At 34.0% G+C, this 27,904-nt stretch overlaps 2 protein-coding genes across 2 annotated transcripts in view; one reads left to right on the forward strand and one right to left on the reverse strand.

Moving 5' to 3' along the window:
* Positions 1–4,833, forward strand: part of LOC145692139 (uncharacterized) — a 46,651-nt gene extending 41,818 nt beyond the window's left edge. The window contains exon 6 of the mRNA XM_081767439.1: positions 3,049–4,833. Coding sequence (XP_081623565.1) covers positions 3,049–4,833 — 1,785 coding nt within the window. The remainder of the gene's footprint in view (positions 1–3,048) is intronic.
* A 12,676-nt stretch (positions 4,834–17,509) lies between these two features.
* Positions 17,510–27,904, reverse strand: part of Wdfy2 (WD repeat and FYVE domain containing 2) — a 43,498-nt gene continuing 33,103 nt past the window's right edge. The window contains exons 6-7 of the mRNA XM_081768459.1: positions 24,547–24,779; positions 17,510–21,607 (exon numbers count right to left, since the gene is read on the reverse strand). Coding sequence (XP_081624585.1) covers positions 21,469–21,607; positions 24,547–24,779 — 372 coding nt within the window. The 3' untranslated portion in view covers positions 17,510–21,468. The remainder of the gene's footprint in view (positions 21,608–24,546; positions 24,780–27,904) is intronic.

A 27,904-nucleotide genomic window follows, 5' to 3' on the forward strand; every position in this document is an offset into this window, starting at 1 on the left:
TACGTAATTAAAGTTCCCATCAATTTGATATGACTGAATGAATGACCAAATTATACCTTGATAAACAGTTCCCCAAATACACTGATCATTTTATTTCACAATACTTTCTAAGCACTTGACGTTACAGTCTCTCTTTTGTGCTTCATCTTTACGTTATTTTCAAAACTGAGGAAAAGCTAATCAGCTTAATGAATTTCCCTAGCACAAATAAACGAGAAACTAGCAAATGCAATCATAAGTAGTATCAAAGCATTTTGTCCCAAAACAATAAGTTATATATTCCAAATTTTAAATTAATCTATGTTTGAGATTCTGATTTATTACCTTTTACAAGCCTAAGATAATAAAAGTAATAATTTGTGGCAAGTAGCTAATTCTTCCTTCAAATACACAAATAAATGCACTCAAGTTTCTACATAATAAAGTTTCTAATTATGTAAAGGTTAAAAATCCGTTATAAGTTTGAAGAGAAAAAAAATCACATGGTTTAATACGTATTATTATTATTACTTAATATTGGTAAGGGAGTATTATTATTATTACTTAATATTGGTATATTCTTCGCGACTTCTATGTATACTAAAAACGCTTGTCGACGAAATAGTCGTCATCAAACAAGTATCAGAAAGATTTTATGTCGAACGTTTGAATGACCCATACTTTTGTTTTAAGCAAATAGATTATTACGAAACCCCGCCGATATGATAGGAGCAGTGAGTGTAACAGTTGCCAAGACGTACCTTTTGTTCTCTTAACCGATGATGGCTTGGCAAAAATGGATTCATACTAGTTTTTTTTTTCTTTTGTTTAATGTTTAATAGTAAATGCTTTTTTTTTTTTTTTTTACTTTTGTTGTTTGTTTGACCGTCATCTGTACCAGTCTTATTAGCCTTTTTTGGTATCATATTCGAAACTTCTATACCTCTCGCATGATAACAGCTGGTCTATCGTACTGTTTTTTTTTTTTTTTTTTTTTTTTTTTTTTTTTTTTTTTTTTAATCCACATTGGTATTACCTATTTTCTTCTCAGCATACTTCTTGATTCTATTGTTGATTATGTCTGTTAGTCTAATTAGCATGATTCATCTATAATTTTTACATTTCATTTTATCTCCATTTTTGTGCAGAGGATGTATTATCCTTATCTTCCTCTGTATCATCTTCTGCACAGATTTGTTGGATTATATCATATATTTCTTTATTTCAGTTAGGTTCTGCGTGCTTTATTAATTCTATGAGTATGCTATCTTCTTCTGGGATCTTACTGTTCTTCAGTTTACTAATCATATCTTCTATCTTTCTTCGAGGGTGCTGCTTCAACTTCTTCCTCAGATTTTGCTTTCTTGTTGGCTTTAGCCTCATTTGCTTTACCTATTTGCTACTGTTGCTCTTCTATCTGTGCCTGAGGGTTCAATAATTCTTTAAAATACTTTGTCCATATTTCCATTAGTTTTTCTTTCTCTCTCACTATTTCTCCTTTCTCGTTTTTGTATCCTATCATTTTCGACTGATATCTTTTCATTCTCTTCATTGCTATACAGAATTTTATTTAAATTCTCTATTTCGTCTATTATACCTTTCATTATCTCTTTCTTTTCCTTTTTCACAAACCTTCTTCGCTTGTTTTCTGAACTCTTTATACCTTTCGAGTCACTCCGTATCTCCCTTTGTAGCATTTTCCTTCTGGCTTTACTTTTTGGTTATTTCTTCACATTCATCAAACCATTTTACCTTATTTCCATTTTTCTTTAGTCCAATTATTTCGCAGCTTTCTTTATTACTGTTACAACATCCCATTTCTTTTCTATTATTGAATTTCTTTTTCTGCCTTTTTTCCACACATTATTTCAATCATGTTCTTAAATTTATCGAGTTCTTTGACTTTTAATTTTTCTGTATTCTATTTCTCATTTGTAACGGTATTCTGTTGTTGTTCACTGCATATTCTTTGTCTTAATTTTGGGTTAATTAAAAGTGGTCTGTATTGCAGCTTCGACCCCTTAGACTCTTTAACATCTATAATGGAGGATGCATATCCGCTGTTGATAAGGACGATCTATTTGGTTTATCGTGTTATTATCAAGAGATTTCCAGGTTCTTAAATGTATTTCTTTGTGTGGGAAACTTATACTTCTTACTATTGCTTGATTCCTTATTTCAAATTGGATTAACAGATGTCCATTCTCATTCCTTTCTGCATACAGTATATTTTTCCCAGTAACTTTCGTATTTGTATCTTTGCTTCCTAGTTTAGCATTGAAATCGCCCAGTACTATTATTGTATCATATTTAGGTGTTTTTGTAAGTTTCTTCTAAGTTTTCGTAAATTCTTTCTTCGCAGTGTCTAGTTCTTGAGTGTGGGCATGGATTGTAATTATTGTATAATTTCTGAAATTTCCTTTTATTCTAATATTCTTTCACTGGCTGGCGTGTATTATAGTATTCTGTCTCTTAAATGTTTACCTATCATGAATCCGGTTCCATATTGTCCAATTTTCGGTGTAACAGAAAGTATTGTTCTTTTTATATATTCTACTGTTGCCTACTCATCGAATTTCTTGTAATGCCACTATATCCGTTTTTTTTTTTCTGTTGTCTTTTGAGATCTCTTCTATTTTTCCAAGTTCTAGCATGGTTCGTATGTTCCATGTTCCTGTCTTTATATCCTTCTTCCGTTGCTCTGTTGTATCTACTGCTCCTTTCCAACTCTGAGCGCTGACTTCTATTTCTGCAGTATGGTTTTCCGTGGTAGAGTTGTTAGCCCTACACACAACCGCCAACATGAGGACCAGAGTTTTCTGTCGGGATCTTCTTCCCGTAGCCTTTGTAGATCTCCTACTATCTACCAGGCAGAAGTCTGGTTTTGGTCGACTCCGGTGATTTCCGGTACCCGCCATATTTGCCGGCCCTATCCGCCACCTAGGGAGGTTCCCGGTAGGAGTCCAGCAACTTCCATGGGGAAATTTCTTTATAATATTTTAAATTGTAGTCTATATATGCAGATATATTTTCCTAAATCATTGTCACAAAATATGTTCTTTTTCACAGGCTTGCAGTTCAGCTCCTACCATTTGCTACGAGCCAATATGTACGGGTCGGGTAAATGGGCGTTACCAGGATTCCACACACGAATGCCGTCGCTTCTTCCAATGCCACGGTGGAGTAGTTCGAGATGTCTTTGGATGTCCATCAGGTCAGCTCTACAATGGCCGAGCTTGTCTCCCAGCAAGTGATGTCAAATGCTCTAGCCCAGACACTACAGCAGTCGCCAAAATAGTTCCTTCTTCAAGTCAAGCTTTTCAGTGCTTCCAGAGACCCGATGGTTATTATCCAGATATAGAATCCGGATGCAAGAAATACTTTTTGTGCAAAGGTGGTGTGCAGATGGCAAGTTTACAGTGTCCAAATAACCTGGGTTTTGATGGTCGACAGTGTGTTGCCTCGTTTTCTTGTAGTGAAAAAGAACAAAATAATTTATGCGTTGATGCAGCTAACGGTTATCACACAGATCTTGCTTCTGGTTGTCGAGATTATTATTACTGCATGGAGCAGAGGACGATTATGCGTAGAACTTGCCCTGAAGGAACACTCTTCAATGGCAAAATGTGTATCCCTTCTGCCCTGTTTACCTGCCCTACAACACCCATCATATTAGCATCAACTGCGTCTGCCATTCGAAGTAATCTTTGCACTGGACAGAAAAATGGCTTCAGGACAAATTATGCAACAGGGTGTAAGGAATATGTATTCTGCTCCGGACAGCGTGTTGCTTACAGAAGCACTTGTGAGAGTGACAAAGTGTTTGATGGTAAAACATGTGTGGAATCATCTAAATATTTGTGCCAAGGACCTGAATTATCGTCAGACTGTGCTGCTCTTGAAGACGGTTTCTATCAAGACCGTGCTTCACATTGTCAGAAATATTACTATTGTACAAACGGGTATAAAACTTTGCTAACTTGTGCTCCTGATGAGGTATTTAACGGAGAAAAATGTGTTAGCAGTGAAGACTATCTCTGTCCAAGTCTAGAACCAGATTCATGTTTTGAAAAACCGGACGGTTACTATCAGGACCTTTCGTCTGGTTGCAGAAGTTATTTCTATTGCTCTAACGGCCTTAAAATCACTTACGTGTGCTCAGGAAATTTTGTATTCAACGGGAAAGAATGTGTGGATCCATCTCGCTATGAATGTTCGTTCTCTTCGAAAGACTGCCAAGGTAGAGCCAATGGTTACCATCCCGATGAGGATTCAGAATGCAGAAAATATTTTTATTGTCTTAATGGTGATAAAATCACTACTCTTACGTGTGCTGGAGTGAAAGTGTTTGACGGGAGACGTTGCGTTGATGCCTCCTCGTATCGGTGTCCAAATACAATGAAACACTGCATCGGTAGACAAGACGGGTATTACCCAGATTCCTCCACTGGATGCAAAAACTATTATCTGTGCAGTGATCAGAAAAAGATTAAGATGTTCTCGTGCCCAGATGATCAAGCATTTAATGGAGAAAAGTGTGTGGACTTTAGAAAATTCTCGTGTCCAGATTTTGATACTACTACCTCCTCTCAATTTGCCAGTTCTGACTGCAATAAACGTGGCAACGGGTTCTATCAAGACTTTGAATCTAACTGTCATAATTATTTCTTTTGTATAAACGGCATGAAAACTGTGTTAACATGTCCTGGGAATGAAGTGTTTAATGGCCAACTGTGTGTTGACTCTAAGACTTATGACTGTCCACCTATAGCACCTGCGGGGTGCAAAAATAACACAAGGGGAGACAACGGAATGCCAGATTGTGAGAAATATTCTTCTTCTGACAATGGTTAAATATATTTATTTTATATTTTTAGGATTTGGTTTTTGATTTTCCTTTATTCTTTACGACAACCACATTCGTTTGTAAAGTGGATGTATGTGGTGTTACAGTAATCTTTTTTTGTGAAGAATTAAATTTTCTAGCCACAGAATCAAACTCAATCATGGCACAATTACTCGAAACTCTTGATCTAAGACCTAGGCTATTGTTTCTCTAACTTTCAACGGCATATTTATTTTACGAAATGTTAGCAAACTGAAAGGGAGGAAAAAAGTTTAATATTTTTGAACTCAAAAATGTTGAGCCTAGTATTATCAATGTATTGACAAGTAACATTGTCTGTGCAATAGTTTTGGCTTCCTTCCTTTTGCGCCAAATAAGGCGTAAAATTTCTTTTCATGGATAACTGAATTTTAGCACAGTAACAATTCTCCCAAAAATATTACGGAGCTACATTCTTGCGATTCTCAAGTAATAGTTCTAAGTGTACTGTGGAATTTCGTTATCAAGTTCTTTTTGTCAGTCATTTACAAGGATATCAGTTATGTTCATTACACAATAAGGACAATGAATAAAATAATAATATAACGCAGCGTTTCCCAACCGGTGTGCCGCGGCACACTGGTGTGCCGTGAATGGGCCGCTGGTTGCCGCGAGGAATCGAAACAAAATTATTAATTTGATAGCAATCACATTGCAAAACGTAGGGAAAAATGTATATTTGTATTTCACATTACTATGAACCTCCACTTTGAATCTACAATTTTAAGTTTGATACCGGGTTACTGTTCTCTGCATTTCTAATGTTGAAAAAAGTATTTGTTATAATTGTTATAACCATTACTGCTTCTTTATTGTTGCAGACTATTTCGTAACTTGAAAATTTAAAATATCATTCAATCCTTTCGACAAATTACCTACATTTGTGTTTTAAAAGTAAAAGAGATTTGTTTGTTCGTTCGTTATTTAGTGATCTTCCTTCTTAGTAAAAGGTTGGATACAGTTTTTAAAAAGAAAGCGTATTTTGAAAACCTGAGTTCAATATTTCATTGCAATTGTTTTCTATTTCTAATTAGAATGAAAAATAAGCATGATGATTTACCAAAGGGGAAAAAAACAGTGAAAGAGCTTTCTTCTCTGTGAGGAGATCAATGATCACAGAAAAAATACCACTGTGTTTTATATTTACAAATAATGATGCCTATAAGTGTGCCGCGAGAATCCAAGTAACACCCGTAGTGTGCCGCAAGTTGAAAAAGGTTGGGAAACGCTGATATAACGTAAGTTCGGTGAACCTACGAAATGCTGTAAATGGTTAATTTTACACGACGAACATAGCTATCGTAAACCTTGATTACTACCTGGTATTCAGAGAGAGTCAAAATGATGGACCCGATTTCAAAAATTTATTCTGTGAAATCTAATAGACATATTTTATTGTGAGACATGCGCTTCGAAAGATTTAACTTTCAAAGTTTAGTTTCCAGGCAGTGTTTCCTCTTTCTACCGCTAAGAGTCAGCAGCGGGCATGAAATTGATTGCTGATATTGTCTACAAAAAGTTTGGGAGGAGATAGACTATCGGCTTAACACTAGAGTAATCGCATGGACATCAAGTCCTCCAGACGGTTTGTTTTTTCACCATTTCAGTACATTCTGTTGTTATTACGATTTATTACTAAAATATATATACTATCTTAATAGATCATATTTGATATTTCATTTAAAAGTAGTTAAATAATAGGTTGACATACAATTCACACCCAATAAACGTTAACTGTATAAAGTTAACAGTAAAATATATTAAATTTTAAATGGAGGCCTCCACGCGACTAATGCCGTTCCAGCGGGCTACGTGACCACTGCAGTGTTAATGTGTGCCGTGTTACACGAGGTGCTCACATGGAACTTTTGTGATATGTTTGAAAAAAACTCTGGAAGTTTACCTTTCTTCACATAATAACATATGTTTATTAGATTTCACAGAATACATTTCTGAAATTGAGTCCATCATTTTGACTTGCCCGGTATATGTTATCTCAAGTGACTTGTTTGGTTTAGTAGATTTGAGTATCAAATAACAAATTTTTATAGAAAAGAAATATAGAAAGATCAATTCACTGAGAAACACTAATTCAGGGTTTATCCTTTTCTTAAAAAAGAGAAAAACTTTCGAAGAACACACTACAACTTCACAGAGTAACCTATCACACCATGGTCAAGATTACTTTTAACGAAGCATTCAAAAATATTAAGTTTCCAGTTTGAACACCAAAATCTATTTTTCTCTCATTTCTCTTGCAAAGTAAGATTTCAAAATGGTTTGCACTACACTTAATACAGCCAGGACGAATAACCACAGTAAAACATTTCGCTATCCTAATATTTATGTTCAAAATATTAATAAATTGGCTCTTCTTCTCGCACAATAGGTTTCAATGAGTAAAAGAACAAAACGAACAAGAACAATTGAATCACAATAGACCTAATAAGTTACGTGTCAAATAATTTAGTCTAATGATTTAGTATGTGCACATCAAAAAGTTGATGAAAACTTAAATCAGAAAGTCTCAAAAACTGCCGGAAAGATAAGGAATTCCATGCCAGTAGTTGAAAAAGGAAAACTTACAGATTTTCCAGAATGAATACAAACCCTGATTGGTGTTGTATAGTTGACAAACGAAGTAATTCTTTCACTGAACCAGTTCATGTCACCGAATTTTAGATAGGCACGTACCTGAAATATTATTGCAGAAGAAACAAAACAAAACAATCCGTTCTCAACAAATAAAAAAATCGTTTGCAGACTAAATGCTTGAACATCGAAAATGCTTCTGGTCTACATGAGTAGTTTTCCTATAAAGCCAAAAGAGCTAACAACTACTGTTATGCCAACCTCATTTAATGGCCTGGAATAATAACAACACGTCCATTCAGTTTGGCTGCGAAACCAATATATATGCTTACCTTAGGATGTTGACACAAGGCTTTTCCTACATAATAAGATTTACAAAGGAAATTAACGAGGTTCTTTCGCATTGGAGTGCATTCCCATCTGCATTGCCTGGTCTACAAATTTCTCTGTAAACAGGTTTTTACTGAAATAGGGAGCATATAATTTAGTATAGTCTACAGATTTTTCTATAGTATTGGAAGCTACATTGTCCACATACGTTAATTTGCAAGGTGGCAATCAAGCCAAAGGTTAAAGAAATTCACAACCAACCATTTTTTTGCACTTCAATACCTTTTCGTTTAAAGCACGTTTCCTCCTCCCCGCCCCAATGGCCAATGAACGTGTCCTAAACAAGCAATATTACTTCAAACTTTGTCAATAATAATCTCCCCCGTCCCCCTTGATTATACGTAATTTTCTTTTATATCAGAATTTTAGCTCCGAACACATTAAAATGCTTATTATTAGTAGCAGTATTCCCTAAAATTCTAATGATACACTCCTCCCTCTTTTGGGAATCCCTGGATTTGAGTCAGCTGAAACGCAGCGATTTATAGTCCATGAATTACTAGGCCGATCAGACAGCACACGTTCAACGTAATAAGTGGTCCTAACATTGGGCTACCACTGGCTATTTATACCGGAGTTAGTTACTTTCAAATTCCAGTTGTTTAGAAATTTATCTCACTATAATCTGTCAACTCCGAAAATTACGTTCTCCCACGGGCATCAAATCAATCTCTTCTCAGGTCACTACTGGTTTGAATGTGCGCGATCTCATCGGCCAAAGTCTTTTGGGATTTTTTTTTTTTTTCTTTCTTTCTTTCTTCGATATAGATCTAGAACTAGCAAACCAGCTGCCAGTTCGTTACTAAATACACTGAAACTCCGATTATTCGGATTAATGAGTTCCGAACGTGACCAGGATGTGCAGGAATCCGAATTGAGAAAATCATTTAAGAGGAAGTTATGCTATGAGATTGAAAAAAATATCTAAAATCGCTTTTGCTAAATAAAAAGCCGAGCCTAATATATGTTGAAAATAGGAACATTTTTACTACAAACAACTTAAAATAACACAGAAAATTTTAATCAAATATAAATTTTAACGCTGGTTTAAATAGGAATTTCCAGGAAATTTTATATTTCCAACGAACTGTTCAGATTTCAGTATTTTTTCTTTCTTTTTGAAAATATTTTTTATACCCTGATATTGATTCCGATGATTGGAGTTCAGATAATTGGAATTATACTAACAAAACTTGAAATTTGCTTATGAATTAGTTCAGTGGCTTTCCAGTTTGCGAACTAGATGCATATGCATTCAGCTTCTTTCGGGAAAAGAACTCGTTTACAAGCAATCTACCATGACACACTAGGAACATACATATATAGTCTATGTCTTTCCCCCTTCCCGTTTCTACCTCATAGTAGTAGCTGATAACGTACCAGAGGAGTGTATAGTGTTCCAGCACCGTGTTGTAGGACAAATTGTAAGTGTACATTGGAGACTGCATGTGACAGCTACAAAAAGACTAGTTTCCTCTTCAGACTTAAATTTCAAGTTATGAACAGTGTTTGCCGAAACGGCGTAGGTAACTTCAGTTCATTAACAGTTTGCGCAAGGCAGATGTAGTTCGGTTGAATTACCCAAAACGTTGCATGGAAAATGAATAATGATTCTTAACTTTGTTGCCGTCTTTCCGAGAAATATGTACACTCATGTCCAAAATTATTGTCGCATGTCTATAAATATCTTCTTGTAGGAATATAATTTGATAACGAATTCGCCCGGTATTTCTTATAATGTTAGTATGTGTATAATTGGCAAAGACATGTATGTGGCAAATTTCATGTCAAAAGAGCAATAAAATGAAAATAAAACTTTCTTGTCCATTAGCATCATTTTGTTTTACTCATTCTAATTTTCGTATTTATAATTCTTTTCCTATGAAATTTACCACAAATATACATTTCCCGATTATACACACAGTATCAGTATTAAAAGTACCCTGCAAAATCATTATCAAATTATATTCTTACAAGAAGACAGTTATAGATATGCGACAATCATTTTGGACATGAGTGTACATGTATATCAGCTTGGTTGTGTATGGCAATGATATACAGATGTACGCACAACAAAACGCTACATCAGACAGTCCGCTGTGGATTGCACGACTTCTGAATACAGATTAGAATCAATGTCACATTAGTGTCTAAACTAGGACCATTTGTCTCCTTTCGCTAGAAACAAGACTATGATCACGGATGCCTCTTCACCAACTTTGCTTCTTGTTTCGTGATTGTAGATTCAACCTCAATGGTGTTGCGAAAGAAGCAATACAGTGAATGACAAAGTGCAGTGATTAGAGTCGAATCTCTTTCAGATATAATAATGGTCGTTTGGAGGTTAAGAATCAATCAGGTAAGACTGGTAGAAGCGATACATAGGACTAACGCCAGGTATCATGGTATTGGAAGTCAATAGCCTTCAATAATTGTTTGTCTCTGGTATTCATTTAGAGTTCATGTCAATGCAATGTACATCCAGAATATCCAAGTCGTTCTGTTACTGTTTCTGGACCAACGGAGATACTCTCCTACAACAGAACAATGCCTGTTTTCACTCCATTCGTGTTATCTAATGCGCTCTCCAAGATGTGCATCAGCTCCCCTGGCCTGTATAATCATCAGATCTGCCCTCCTTTAGTGTTTGTGGGGCAGTAGGCAGTGTATACTCTATCTACAATCCTCGGAACACCTTCATTGCAGACGTGCGTTACAGCTAGTGTACTCATCATATCGACATGGTTTTTGACACATCCTACACTCTTTCTGTGTAGAACTCTGCGCATGACCATGTACACTAATAACTTTTGGGGTGTGAATAAAATTTAATTCACAGAGAAACATTATGTACACTAATAACTTTTGGGGTGTGAATAAAATTTAATTCACAGAGAAACATTATTTTGGGTATTAATTTTTCACTTTCTACTAGTATTATGGTCTACGTACTCCCTCCTGCTCCCATTCGGTTTAATCACTTATGAACTCACAAACTACAATATTCATGTAATGGTGAGAATCCTTTCCTCGCTAACAAACGAATTAAATGAACCATGTTTACAGCGAACTAGGACGTAGCGAACCGGTTACTAAAACGAGCTCACATACCCACCACTAAATGAATCACTTAGAAGCTGTGGTACGAACGTTTACAAAGCGTACATTGCTAAGTGGTATACTGTCTACACCCAACTTTACAATGGAAAAAATTAATGTTATCGCATCTATGGATTCACATAGAGGTGTAACAAGACACAACAAAATTATTTTTTCGTACAAACAACTTCGTCTCTTTTCCCCTAAAGAAAAGCTTTTTATTTACATATTTTGAAATAAATTCACAAATTAGAGAAAAAAATAGATTAGAAGCGTCATCATAAAGATGCTTTTCAACATATATTTTTACAGTATTGGTTCAATTTTAATATTTATTCCAACCTATATGCACATGTTTGTTTGAGTACAAGTGCTGCGAAAATTACAATGCAATTACAAAATAACCAAAGATTAAAAGTCACTTTACACATTCGCGGCCGCAATTTACAAGAATTTTTTACTCATATTCCATATAATTGACACAAAAGATATATATGTATATGTATACCTAACATATAAAATATGGAAGAATTTTTCTTTTATAGATATATGTATATATATCTAATTTTCAGTGCAAAAAAGTACTTTTTTTAAACAACTTTCCCTCGCCACTATCTAGAGAGATTGTAATAATTGATCGCCATAATTGACTAGACCAGTATATATATATATACACACATGTGATTATTTGTAGTTTGAATGTGAAGGCAAGTACGATCTTCATTTCAATAATGGTATGTACTCATCTTCTGGTCCACATAAAAACACCGTTCCTTACCAATAGTACAAGAAGCTACATCTTCCTTATTTATTGTCATAAAGATGTTACTAACATTTCTTTACAATACATGTAGAATCTCTGACCAGGCACCTCAGCCATCATCACTAATCATTTAACTTCACAATCTTAACCATATCTAAATATTCAATATGCGCTGACACAAATGATCTATGAAAATTGCAGTATTACGTAATATAACTTAGAAAATGCCAATGTTAAAAAAACAAAACAAACCAAAGAAAAAAAAAAAAACTCTGTGGTAAGTACATTAGCTTACTATACACAGGATGGCACTTTTGGAAGTTACCTTCTACGCTGGGTATAGAAGCACATGTATGACTAGTGACAGTTTGACTTTAACTAAACCATATAAAATAATCTGGATAACCATAATCGTGTTATTAATCCCAGCATCGAGACTGAATATGGGGTAACATATACGTAAGCATGGCGTTACTGTTGTATATGCTTCAAATTCATAAATAAAATCTTGTTTTGTAATGTTATTAAAACTTCAGCAAATGGAATATTTGATTTAATCAAAAGAGGCAGTAACAATTTCTTCACCTCTAAAAATTTATTTCAATATTTTCTAAATTCACGCGATTTTTTAGTAAATCGTAAAGAATCCCACCCTCAGAATTACCGTTAAATCCAACACCACTTTTAAAATGGATTACCCTTAAATCGAACACTGTGATTAAATATTTGTTTTTATTTAAAGTGACGAAAAAACATAAAGCAATGTTAAAATTAGGGACTCAAATGCGATAAACATGTAGCACCTTATAGTAACATGAAACGAAATGGTTAGTGTCTGACATATTTATTATAACTGCCAATTGATCGCCCTTATCTGATAACACTTATTGGTTGACCACTTACGCAGTTATAATGAACAACTCTAGATATTGCTCACTTAGTTCCGTAGTATTCCGAAGTCACGAATAACCTGCATAACGCTGATAATTAGTTCCGAGCTATTCAAAGCCGTGTTTTTGGAAGTCTATTTGCAATGGGTTAAAATTGAGTTTGTTCACCACCAACATGTAGAACAAACTTTAATAATAATAATAATAATAATAATAATAATAATAATAATAATAATAATAATAATGCGGCTTTTCGCATATAAAAGTTACCTAGAGCCACCAAATTTTGTAGCCAGATACATCTTCATTAGAATTACTCGAATACGAAGCTCTTTTTCCGATTTTGGTCTCTGGGAGTTGGATTTGGGGCGGGGGGGGGGGAATGTATGCACGTTTCTCGTAGTTTCTTTAAAAAAAAAAAAAAAAAAAAAAAACGCCTTGCATGTGTGCAACCTACATTGGTTACACAGGCTTACATAACAGCAGAGGATAAATAACCGGGCAATGGACTATTATTACTCTTTTATCCAGGTTCTGAAGAAAGACGACGGGTGTTTACAGCTGGTGAACAATAAAAATTTGGTTGTTTTAAAAAAAATTGCAAATATAAGGACAATTCGTGGATAAATGTAAGTAATTAAAGACACGTTAGAGCAAAACCAGAGTTATTCAAAACTGCGTTATGCACTGTATTTTCATATTATATCAGGCACTAGAGTTCATAGATTTTGTTTTCTGTTACTTTGATAGTAATAAAGAGGTGACCTCTTAAAGAACGATGCTATCTTGTTCACAAAATTAGTCTTAATTTTGTACATCTAACATCTTATCCACATTTTATGCATTGAGATATATAGATAATTATAAAAACGAATTACAGCTTGGGAAATATTCGACATGTATTATTAAAGCAAAACTTAAGTGACCAAAGCATTATATATATTAATAACACGTGTGTAGCAGTTTCGGCAATGTAATATTGCCTTCATCAGACACATTATAGATATCAATCTAAGAATAACAACTTAAATGTAAACAGAAAGACCTACTGATAAAAATTCTGCGACATCTGAACATCATTTCATAACTTATCAGACATGAAAGACTACACCCAAATGTCTTGTTCGAAATAAATGTTTAATTTCGCTTTGCAATGTAGGCTCTCCATTCTTCTCAAAATTTGATAGTCGTATTTCGCATTCTTATATTTTTCCGGCGAAATATCAGATCTACAAAATTAGACTTTCTGAATGGAAACAATATCAAATCGCTCTACAATTACTTTTTATCCCAAGTGTAATACAATATAAAATGATATTCTACGAGGAACGTTATTTTGTAATCATTCCATTCTACATATAGCATTAGATAAAGCATGTCAATGAATAACTGCAAAGACGCTGTTCTTCAAATCAACCTTAAGATTTACTCTACTTTCTCAAGTTTCGAAAACATTTAATGTACTTACTTCATTATGTATTTAATTTTACTTATGGCGTACATAACATTTGACATCCACATTTCATGAAAATTATACGGAAGAATATAACATTTTATTCGCAAGAAGTATATACACAAGTAACTTTTAGAAAAAGTACTTACCATAGAGCTCATAGGAGGATATTATCATCAAAACATAGGAAAGCACCTAAAAGATCTAAAATAATATTTTTTAGTTTTTTTTTTACAAGCTTCCATTATTTTCTCTTTACACATTTCGCAAATTTTAATTAATACACATATGCCAAATGTGGTTGATATATAACTCGCATACTACACATTCACCTACATTTACTCTCACAATATGACTTTAATCAATGTTTAATAATCACTACTTGATTTAAAATACGAAACGAAACCCTGGTCTCTACACTACAATGATATGAGTGATCTCTTAAGTGATTATCAGTCAGAATCAGTGAAACACATGACTAAACAACAAACTGCGTACAAAGCAAATTAAAAAGTAAGAAAAAAAAGCTTCTGATGAAAAAAAAAACATCATAATGGAGAGATCAGACACTATTAGTATCATTCAACACCTTAAAAAGTAAAATAAAACGGCAGAAAACAAAATTAGGAACACCACCGTTGACACCAAAAAGATATGAAACTTTTTTTTTCAGCATAAAGCACACGATCATTTGTGTACAGTATGTTGCAACGCTGAAATAGAAAAATAAAGGCACACTTACACAAGTTGGCTTTTTAGCTATATCATCATTTCACTGCAAGGAATAATCCTAAAAACTTGCGATATTGACATGATATTACCAAAAATAGTAATAAGAGGACAAAACACTATGAACTGACATACATATCAATATATGTATTTTATATGTACATGATATGATATTCGATGGATGACACTGCAGACACAAAATTTCTGGCATAAAACTTGCTTTCTTTTTGAATCACGGGTTTTGCATTTCGTATCATAATATGAACAAAACAACATCTAGGATTCTACATTGGAAACAAATATCACAACCATACTATTTTAATATCTATGTACGATACTTGCTATAAATTACATCTATTTTAGTTTTGCTTACAACAAAAGAATCAAATAAGATTGCTAAATTACAACACAATTTAATGATAATCACATAGTCCTTAAAACATCTCGGTATTTTTCTTCTCAGATGCCTTGGATTCTATTACACAATACAGGGAGCTAGTACAAGATCAAGACTACTTATGAATATATTCCACGAACTGAGAGCACAAGACTGAACCATAAAGAAAATTTAACAAAGCAGTAATAATATTCACAGAATACGTTTTCAAATCAATTCCACACCATTTCAATATAACATATATATATATATATATGATAGCCATTTCAAAAGTTCTCGGGAATGACCTACATATGGAAGAATTAGTTTCAAACCAAGTAACTTTATTATAAGATAATATTATGGGCCATATTTCGTTACGGCAAGTGAACATGGCCACACTACTACACTCCAGAACCAAAGCAGTTTAGGATGAAAAGATATCCTTGTAATTATTTTCCATCTGGTAAAACCACCATCACTGAATACTGTGCAAAGCTTATTCATTTCAATAACAAAAGACCAATTTGGAAAAAAAGACTAGTTGATTCATATTATATATATATATAATGTGTGTATGTGTGTGTGAGAGAGAGAGAGAGAGAGGGAGAGAGAAAAGCCGAAGCTCATTACTGACTAGCCGTTGAAGGCACTAGGGTCGAGGGTTGGTTGCCAAAATTATCCTTGGACTGTAAAAATTCTTTCAATATTCCCAGGACACATTATAGGTAACTGCTAGTTAAAAGGAGACAGGTTTATCCAAGAAGAAACTCATCTCGCATTACGACAATGCTCACCACACGTGTATGATTGAAATTGGCAAAATGAATGTTTAAGATACAATTTTCAAAATAAACACAATTTTCCATATGTTTGTGCGTCATTCCGAGAATTTTTCAAATGACTTCTCACAGTATTACATAATCTTATAAATGAATGGATTTTATTTTTAAATTTATTTAACTATTGCTATTCAGTACAATACAAATTTGACTTCTCCGTTCTGTACGTGTCCCACTACATTTTATATTCTAATCTTGTCCAGGATTTCCAAATCAAACTTGAGATTTGATTTCCGGTGAAACATGCGTAGATTGAAATCCCTTTACACTGTATAGTATCAACGGTTAAATTTAAAATCTTAAATCATCGAAGAAATGTTAAGCTCAAATCAAAGAAACAACAACCTACCTTCAATTTGCGTGTCTAAAATTAAGATACATTTTCAATCAGGAACTAAGTATAGTTTAGTTGAGAGCGTGTAGACGTAAACTTTGTTTTAAGTAAAAGTTAAGAGCTGATTCCATGTAGTCCTCAAACAATAATTTTTGTTACAAGATCTAGAAAAACTTAAAGAAGTACATCTCCTAACATACATAATGAACTTATATTTTATTTTCTAAACGAGATCCAGAGCTGAACAAATACATACTACCTTTATATCAAAGAACTTCACGAATACCAGAATAAACTTTGAGCAGTCATATCTACTGATTTGACTTTACCTGACTAATGACTTCTACAGTAATCTTTTCTATATCTTTAACATTTTTTACATGAATTCATGACTTATGTTTTTTAATATAAACATTTTTTTTTACGTAACTCATAGAAGTTGGTTACGTTTAAACACTATAAAAGAATCACATTACAAAATGAAAATAAAACAGAAGAAATTTTTAAAATGACACATTTTAAGAACAGATTAGCAATAGTTCAAGAAAAAATGTTTTTGTACTTCACACTGAAACATGCATTTTCATGCAACAGTATGACTATCCCGTTTCAGATTCTGTATTTCTACTGCTACCTATGTATATTTCCTCTTTCTAACTCAAATATGGGTAGTTTCATTACTTCCTAATTATCATTTGTAACAATCTCTCGACTTCCACTCATGAATATTGCTTTCAAATACTCGAATACGAAGGAATATGATATGTTAAGAGCAATAAAATTACATTAAGCTAGCTGGTTTGGTTACTTGTTCTATGAATGTTTTTAAATAATATTCTAATAATGTTCTATGCATGTTTAGATTAATCTCCGAATAAAGAAAATTTCAACTTTACAGCAACTATTTGTTAAAGAATAAACACATTCGCGCTATGAAATCAATTACACTATGTTTGGTATATCAATTTCAAATTCCTTCAGGCAATATATTACACTTTGAAAATAATCTGAACAATTTAGTAAGTCTCAAGTTTTATGAAGTGTCAACTTTTAAATTTACACAATTCAGCTTTTCTCAAGATCAACGTTCGAATACGTGCTTCTACCTACAATTTCATTTCTTTTTTGAGTTTTCATGTGGTTTGGATTCCACGTTAATCAGTAGGTCCACGTCTCATATAGCCTCGCTGCTGAAAAGGGACGTTAAACTCAAAATCAACTCAACTCTTTTTTGAGTTTAACATCCAACGCACCGAGCTAAAGGACACAGTAATGATGAGATAGATGACAATAGTGGAATGACAAAAGCGGGAGAACTCCAAGCAAACCTATGCACACAGTGTTTGCCACAAAGTCAACTTGGTTGGATGCCTCATGCGTCGGAAGTAAGCACTCGACCACTGAACCATCACACCGACCTTAAAATTTCTTAAACGTTACGAAGTCCATTAGAGCGTTTTAATGTAGTTTGATCTACAACTCGGTGTTACTAATATTCAACTCGGTGTTACTTATACCCGACTTAAGTAGTTTCTTCTTGCTTGAAATATCACAAGATCATCATTCAGCTACTTTCCATATTAGAAATAGATTATCGAACACTGTATACATATTTCGGTTATTTAATACCAAAAAAACGAAATATCCATCCTAATTTTCATATTCTCATAAATAATCATGTTAATGTTGGTAACAAAGAAAGTAACACAGCAAAATTTGTTTTCACAACTTTTTCAGTAACTCTGCTGCATAGTTTTGTGAGTGTAAAATTAAAAGATGCACAAACAGAAATCGAAAATACGACAGTAATACTTTGTTTCATAACTATGATGATTAAATGAAAACCTAAATTTGCTTCGTAACAGTGAAAGAAAGTAATAGCGGACTGCAGATCCAGCCAGTAATAATTTAAGTATATATCCTGCGATTAAGAAACCACCTAAACATAGTAAAGAGAAGTGGAAGTCCAACTATTTGTATGTTGCCCAATTCGAAACTCCAAACTGTTAACTGAGTTTGTGTTGACATGTAAAGAACAGATCCAAGAAATTATCGCGCACTTTAAAAACACAAAAATAAAACTCTATTTTCTTTGACCACCACTTAACATTAAAAACAGGAATGCATGCAGATTCTGGAATGATAATTACTCAATACAACGTATTTTGCTTGAACTGAATATTTCACTCAAATTCATTATAAAAATCTCTCCTTTGTAAGTTTGCTGTTGATATGAATGATTTTGGAATTCATTAAATTTATTATTGATAAAACACACAATGGGTACAAAGTCAAACCAAAAATTATTCGCTGCCTAGGTAATGATTTCCGTACGCAACAAGGAATAAGATGTACTAACGCAAACAGAAATACAACTATTATTTACAATGAATTCTTATTCTAGTAACAAGCTAATTTACTAACAAAAATACAGTACAAAATATCATAAATACAATAAAATTAATGTGTACTTATTTGCATGTAATTTTTTAAATTATTTATATCATGTATTGTAACACATTCAACAATACAGAGATGTTACAAAAAAAAAACTTTTAAAAAAATCACTAGAAATTAAAAAAAAAATTAATTGGACTGAAGTTACGCTTTCTTGAATGAACAGTTTATAGAATATTTCTTTCTAACTCAAAGTATTAATTTTTCTCTTTTATAGGGATCAGTTATCAAACGAAAAATCTCAAATTACTCCAACATTATTACATTTAGCTGCATTATTTGAAAAGAAAACTTCTGGTGGAATAATTACTCTAACCTTCTTCGTGATTTTTTTCCCCACTACATGTTACATTATTTGTAGTAGGAATACATTTATGAAATGTTGGAGAAAAACTATATAACAAAGAGGGAGACCAGGATTTGATTCTCCGTGAGTCTATCATTCAGTTTCAACGTTATATTTTTCTTATATTATTTAGCACTTATATTACTGAGTGGCTTTTCAAAGTACTGTATTATATACAGTTTTGATAACTACAATCAGTTAAAAAGTTTTAAATAATCCTACACTTATTTTATAATACTATTTAAATACATAACCGGCAATAATATAAACTTTCATATGCAAATATACATTTTTTCTTCATTTTCTTCTCAAAAAATTCTTTTCACTGGTGATGGTAACAGAAGTATTATCTGATAGTACTTATTCCTCTTTTATCATTTCAAATTTACATCTCGCAAGATTTACTGTGAATAAAAAATATATTTTGCCTACCTCCCTAAATAAACAAGTACATAATAGAGCATGGTATTACTTATTATGAAATGTAGTACCTATAGCTTTCCCTAAGATACGTATGGGATAAGTTATTTGATTGAAGTAATTAAGAAACTTCCTTGAATTAAAAAAAAAAAAAAAAAGTTTCAAAATGTCATCTACCGAGAGTAAACGAAGAATGATTTCTTGCTATCATTTCCTTACAGCTTTTGAGATGCATATTTAGACCAAACATTCTAAATAAAACTGAATAAACAGAGTAACAATGTCTTATGACTATGATTAATATACAATAAAATATAGGATGTTCTTTTATTTAAAGCATATTTAAATTAACTGTTTCTTAAATTATTAAGATATATGACTACATAGTATTACGAAGGCAAACATTTGCAATATTTAAGCCTATTTTTGTTTTACAGAGATAGTCAACAGCAATCTGTATCCTAAACTTAGTCTTCCTTTATAAGTCATAAGGTATACAAAAAATATCAGAACACTACTTGCAATCCCAAGTTGTTCCCTAAATATATTGAAAAGAACTTAATCTTGTGGCAACTGTCCACAGCAACCGAAAGCATTTAAAACAATTTAATTGTATTAAACAGAAAACGTCTCATAAGTTCATAATTGAAAATAAAAGCGAGGATTCGAAACAAAACAAAATTAAACCAAACATTATAAAGATTGGCTGAAAAGTAAACTGATATAAGAGGTAACTGATTGAAGTTTCATTCAGGATACAAACTTCATTAAACTTACACCGAAAAAAAATTCAAAAATGTGGATCTACGTTGTATCTACTATTGCGAACATTAATGCTGATCTAAACCTAATTATTAATCCTGACTAATCCTTTTCGAACTCAATGACATAGTCACATAAATATTGGGTATTCACAAAAATGTATTCTAACGAAACGTGAGATCAATCTGAGGTGTCATAGTTTTGTTATTTTTGCCGCTAATCAACAATCTACAACAGCGCAATTTACCTCTTCACCCTGTTTTCCATGATCAGCAAGTGTAAGCCTAACGTCGACAGGTGATTGCCTATATATGTGCAACTGATGAATTCTCGTGATAAGAGCTACCACCTCTTCCGAGCTTTTCAGCTAGAAGCAGAGTATGAGTTAGATAGGCTTTAATCCAGTAACGAAAAGAACAAACTTAGTTCTACAGCGATCAGGACATTTAGGAGTACGCTTTTTAAAAACATTAATGTCCATATCCTCCTTTCGATCTAAAACTGCATTTTCAGATACAGATTGCTGTTTCTATTTTAAACATTCTCTGGTCATTATGGTTTTAATCATATGGACACTAGTATTATTATCACAATACAGAATCATACATAAACACAGTGATAATATTCAAAGTAGCAGCATTTCATTATATTTGCAGACATGAAGCGCTTCTCACTACTACGGGCCATGGTGTAAAGAGTACATTAACGAAAATTTTCGAAATTAACTTTTTCTAAGCCAAAAAGAAAAGTATGACACCGAAAACAGGCCAATACACTATTTAAAGTTTCTTCAAAATGTGTTCCAACGTACGAAGTGGTAACAACTAAAGAAAACAAAGTATTCCTTACGTTTAAATACAATTTACTCTTTGGATACAAATAATACAGTCTTTTTACATCATTATATACAAATCAAAGTTATTTTATTAAGTCTGTTAATATATATTAATTCATATATTACATTCTCTAATCAAATTATGGATTTTTATAGCATATCTTGCTTTCAAATCAACATACACATTTTTAATATATTTTGTTCATTAACAGTCTCATTTATATATTTCCCATACACTGAAGCACACAGCTCGAAACACAATTTTTCACTGCAAGCACACACATATTCACACACATGATGCAGCAGATTCCCCCATTCACTGCAGCAAGGCAGATATGTCCCACACTTTTATCAGGCGATCCTGTCCTACTGTTAAGAGGCGCATACGGGTCTCATCCAAATCCATGTATACAATACTATGTTTTGCATCATGAAATGTTGCCATCGGTGTATGACTGTGAGAAGAGAATTTCAATTATTAAATGATATTAAACATTCTTCTGAGTAAACTATACTCACTACACAATACTGTCATATAAAATATTCTTATGACTTAAGAAACTCTCAAGTCCAGCAACGAAACCTCATCCGAACTAATAAGGATTATTGTCATTTTCTACCACAACCCTGTTTTATATTATCGTTCCAACTTCTGCCTGGCTTATCTTCTTTAAAAGTAGCTTCTCCTGTGCCTTCGCGACTAAACTTCTATCCACATTTCCACGCGAGCCAAGTCTGTTGCCAATATTACACCTCTCAATTTAATATTAGGGAAATGAGAAGGTTATGAGCGAAGAACTTATTGATCGTACGATGAACTCCGACAGCGAATACGAGGCATATGTCTATCACTACTAAATTCTCGTTAGCTTTAAGAAACTCCTTTGTGACTGTTTGCGTTGAAGTGCATATGATTACAATAAATCACAACAGAGCTTCTTAAAGCAAACGAGGATCTAGCCGTGATCAGACATACACATTGACCACTGTGCACATCACAATAAAGGAGAAAAAACATACGAAAATATATGAAATCATAGACAGTAAGAAGACAGACGGATGAGTAATTGTACTGGATTTTAATGCAGTTCCCGGAGGACAGGAAAGTAATGAAGCAGGTAAACATGATTTACGCGAAATAAATGAGAGGAGAGAGACTGCTTAACTTCTACAGACAGAATTCAGTAGTAGTTGGGAGCAATGGTCTCAACCAGCGCAAAAAAAAAAATGCATGGAATTCCTCATATGGCTCAGATGGCCAGATGTATCAAACAGATTACGTTATGATTCAGGAAATATCGAAATACTTGAATAACGCAAGGGCGCTCCCTGGGTCCATTTCACAATCATAACTTGTGTTGGCCGAAAGTGGATACCCAACCGACAAATGCAACCAAAAGAAAAGCATTAATCAAGAAGTTGGATAGTTGGTGGATGCATAAGAGAAATCGCTTCATACGAAAATTCGAAAGAAAGAAAAAGTATTCTAAATGGAGTAACAGCACCTATTTTCCAGTATTAATCCGATCATTTCTTTCTTCTCTAACAATTATTCATGATGGCAATGAAAACAGAATAAGCAAATAACCAGAATAACTCATGAAAATATCTAGTAAGAAGACGCTGAAAACATGTATTGTGTGCTGCTTAATAATGGATGAATATTGTTTCGTTGTTCATGTCATTCCAGGGTATAAACTAGTTTAGTAACTACGATCTAAACGTACGGAATAACATTTACAGGCATTCCCATTGAGAATATCCCACTTACTAAGAGTCAGTTTGGTTATCCATTGATAAGAGTCCGTTATTATCCTTGCTCATCTCCGATGGACAGAACGATTAACGATTCCCAGCGAGAAGGGATAGCTTTGATTTTCCTGCCAGGAAAGCCAACTGAACAGCAGTTAGAATACGGATATTAAAGTTATTACGAGTATGTATATCACTGTTAGGGAAAATAAAACAATAGGTACAATCTGGATTCAGCCATTTCATTGTTAAACTCAATGAGATGTATCCAAAGATTCTCTCTTTTTTTTCTTTTTTTTTCTCTTTCGTTAAAACGCTAACATTTTAGAACTTGTATGTTTGTAGAATGCTTCCCCCCTACGTTTTTTTTTTTTTTTTTTTTTTACACAATACTACCAGTTATTGGAATACATTTTAACGTGATTTAAGAGTCGAACCTGGGTCTTCCACAGAAAAGTTAAGAACACTAACAACAAAAGTATTTACACGAAAACGAGGTGTTTCTGAACCAATGTAAAGCGATAATTGCAATTCAATATAGGTGTCACATTAAACTTATCACATGCTAACAAACAATAAATACTTCTCATTTTCTCTTTCGATGTCATCTCAGCACTACTAATGCAAACATTTATGATATACGTATAGTAACTGCTTCACAGAAATGATTCTCCTTGCGAAACACCTCGACCAGATTGAACCAGTCCCGACCATTCAATATCTAAGTGATTATCTCACATTTATATCTTTTTCATATATTTTCTTCTTTTTCTGCCTTCGCACTCACTGACGAGGCATAATGATCCTCGACAGGAAGTATATTATTCTGTCACTAGCTGATACGTATAAACAGTATGTTTCAGAGGGAAGGGGCAAATACTTTGGGAAATGATAGTATGAGTGATTCTAAGCAAAAAAAAAAAAAAATCATATGAACATAGGTCCTATTCTCAACGGTTTGAGAGCTACACGTTGTGAACTATTTTTACCTTACAGTACTTATTGCTCACCCGTATATATTCTACAGAGGGGAGGTATAACGCCTTTGAAAGACGATAGAATGGCCTTTTGAATGGTATGAAATATGAGGCAATGGTGTGTTTGGAAGGGAAGTTATTAAGGGACATTTTTGAATTAGTGTTTTCATCCAACACCCTTAAATAATCTTCAAATAATTTTAACTTTCTCAAATTTCTCCAATAACTTTTCTTCGAAAGACACCATTGCCGCATGTTGCATACCGTTCAAAATGTCATTCCCTTGTTTTTCATATGCGCTATGTCCCACCTCTGCATAAGAACTACAAGATGGGCAATAATCGGCCTAACATCAAAACTGTTCTCAACCTGTAGCCCTCAAACCGTTGAGAATAGGACCCATGTTTATGCGAACTCTTTTGCTTAGAATCACACATACTACCATTTCCCAAACTAGTGCCCTTTCCCCCTAAAATACCTGTATACAAGCACTACTCAGATGAAACGGACTTCCAAACCATATTGACCCATGTCGAACCAAAGAATTTTACACATGTTCTGCACAGCACTCAATGTGTCTGTCGTGTAACCTGATAACCACAAACATATGTAACTTGAAAAACCTATAATCCCTTACAAAATTCAGCAAAATAAGACATACTTACTCTAAGTCCTTGAGGATAACATGGCAAGGATCACAAACGCGAACATCGAATTCAAAGCCCATAACTGGAATGGATGATCGCCCAGCGCTGCAGCGATCACATACAGCTCTTCCACAATATCGACAGTGGTGCTGTCTTAATCCTAGTTGACGTTGGTCCATCATTGCACGCAAGTTCCAGAAGAAAGGCCTTCCGCAGCGCTGACAACAGTCTGACTCTAACCATTCAGGGGTCTTTGTGGAAAGAACGATCATAAATGAATTGTCTTGTAGAGTTAAATATTGACCAAATACCATACACATCATCATAATAAACAACAAACGTCTCAGTCTGTGCATCATGCTAATCCCAGTACTAAACAATCACGTTACTAGATGTCGCTATCGGCGCTATCATTAGCCTGTACAACGAAATTATTAAAGAACTGCAGAAGTATGGTACAGAATTTGGGGTGGTTGGTGCTCCATAAATATGGTACGGAATTTGGGGTGGTTGGTGGGTAGACTCAAAAATAAATAAGTGTGATATATATAATCAATCAGAGCATTGAATTATGCACGATTTTAATCTATAGTGTACAGTAAGGCAAAGGGTTACGCGGAACAACTAGTATATCTGAATTGACACCTAATAAAGACAGTTCCATTAATAGATGTTGGGATTACTAGTAGAAGTACGCTGACAACAAACGATAAATTCATATCAAAATAAATAAACGACGTTAATAGTTGATATCCGCACGAGATATGTTTTTACAGTGTACGGTTGTTTGAATTGGATTTATATAAGACTCCATTTCTGATTCAGAACAATATATATTATTTGATGTGATGAACAGTAAGTAGAGAGAGATTAAATATTATTAGTCAGGGCGAAATTATCTTAATGTTAAGACAAGAAAGGTAAAATTCTATATTTTGGGTACGGAGTAACTGAAGAATTTGTTTAATAGTTTTCGATATATCCAGTTCTTGACTTCATTCTATTGTGTCACTGATTTTATGTGCGGTTTCTAAACTAATATTCACGGTTCTTGGGTTAAATTCGGTATTGGCTTTTCTTTATTACGGTGGATTATTTTAAAAAAATAGTACAAAAATAATAATATATTCACATTGGTATTGAAAATTGATTCGTTAAAACACAAAAGGGAAATGAAGGGTGCATGTGTATGTCATTTCAAACAGAGAGTTTTCATAAATATTTTGGAAACTGCCATAAGTGATTGAGCAGATAGTTACACATTGAGTAAAGTATGCTAAAAATAACTGCAAAAAATCCACAGTTGGTAAAATCACGTTTTTATCTGGAATTTCTCAAAGATGTTTCACAATTTATCCAAGTCAAATCATCCTGTCCTTAAAGCTCAGATTATTTTGAACTGAAGTTTTTAGAAAACGCTAGGAGCACCGTTTAAAAATCAAAGCGTATTTACGCTTTCTTTTGCTACACGTAAGAATTAAATATCAAATAAGCACAAGCACACTAAAACCCTTCATTACACTAACTTTTATGTTCATAATGGTCGCCAAATCACAACGCAGTTGATAACTGTTACATTTATTACAGGTTTCACCAATGTATAAGAAAATTTCCAAGACAATTCGAAAAATTAATATTATATATATATATTAGGGTGGTCCAAAATCATATGAAAAAACTAAAGTTTTGAATTCACTAATGGAAATGAAATGAAATGAAATCTTTTTGAGTTTTACGTCCCACGGTTATGCCAGTTAGGCTAAAGGAGACGGTGATGATGAATAATGAATGAAATGGTGGAATGAAGAAAGTGGGAGGAAACGGGAGAACCCCGAGAAAACCCACGCACACGGTGTTTGTCCACCACAAAGTTCACTTGGCGGGGGCTGGGATCGAACCCGGGACCCCAAGCACCAGAGGTGAACGCTCTACCACTGAGCCACCGCGGCCCCCGAATTCACTAATGGGTCACTTTTTATTTTATTTCTACCAGTCACATGCATTCATGAGGAAAAAATCACCAATGTAGGACTATATTTAGAGGTCGCTCAATCTTGCACAATATTTAACCGATTAACTTAAAACCACGAATATATTCGTGCAAGGGAAAAAGATCTGAATGTGATTATAAATTGAAACGACGATCCCTCACGTTGGGCTCTATGAATCTGAATACATGGGTGTCTGCTAGATGTGGGTAACGTTCATTTAGCTAGTTTTGACTAGTATTTTGTGTTGGAAGCCATTACTTATTGACAAAGTGATGCTTTTTCTCTGTGAAATAATGGTATTTTTTGCAAAAAAAACAATGCAATAATTTGCAATTGATTGAATGGAATATTTACTTATAGTGTAAATTTAACTTTTATTTTCATTTAACTAATACCTGCATTATGTTTTTGTAATTATTAGTTCTGCAATGTCTCTAAAGAAACCATCGACAAGATCTTCCAGTGATGTCTGGTTTGGGAAAACCAGAGCCCACAATTGCAGGAGCTGGTCTACCAACGAAACTTCAGGTGCTCAGAAAATTCATGTACCATCACCGAATACCGAAGTGCCAAACTTACAACAGAGGCTCTGGTTCCATTCTGGCTCAAAGCAAATGCGCCGATGACAGATAAGCGCTATGCCGTAAAGAAACTAATAAAGCTTTATGAGGAATATAGGGCTTTGAAGAAGAATCGAACGAAAGACTATGCTTCTTATAGGATGAAAGAAGACATTTTTCGTGGAGATCTGGATGATGTGTTTGATATTTCACGGAAAGATGCCCTGCAGCTCATGAAGAACGAAGAGGACAAATCTTCTTGGTGCTACAGTTGGAAGATCCACGTTCACCGAGTTTCGGGCCGGTCGACAGGAAAATGGCTTACCAGCAGAAAAGGAAAAGGATGCGTTCCGACGCAGAAAAAGCACGTCAGGAGAAGAAAGTAAAACGTCCGATTGTAGAAAACCTCAACACAGACGAGCTGTTAGAACCCACTTCGAGCTCATCAGGCACATCAGAATCATCGGATGAGGATGTAGTGTTCAGTAAGTACAGTGAGGCATCAAATAGCCACAAAGTAGAACTTCCCTCTAAACGACGAAAATCTGTGATCAGTCATCAATCGCTCTCGACCGTGCCAATATCAGTGACAGAAGTGCAACATTGGTGATGGCAACTGTGGTTCAATCTGTTGGTCACTCACTCGATGAAGTTGCTCTTTCTCGAAGTACTATCCGCCGCAGAAGGAGCTCAACAAGAGAAGTTATGTGCACGAAAGAACAGGCTAGTTTTTCATCTGATGATCCTTTGATTCTTCACTGGGACGGAAAACTCCTGCCAAACACTGTCCAAGGAGCTGAGAAAGTTGATAGGGTAGCTATTCTT

The sequence above is a fragment of the Thermobia domestica genome, chromosome 8, assembly GCF_964235325.1.
Source record: "Thermobia domestica chromosome 8, izTheDome1.hap1.1, whole genome shotgun sequence".
NCBI classification, from domain to species: Eukaryota; Metazoa; Arthropoda; class Insecta; order Zygentoma; family Lepismatidae; genus Thermobia; species Thermobia domestica.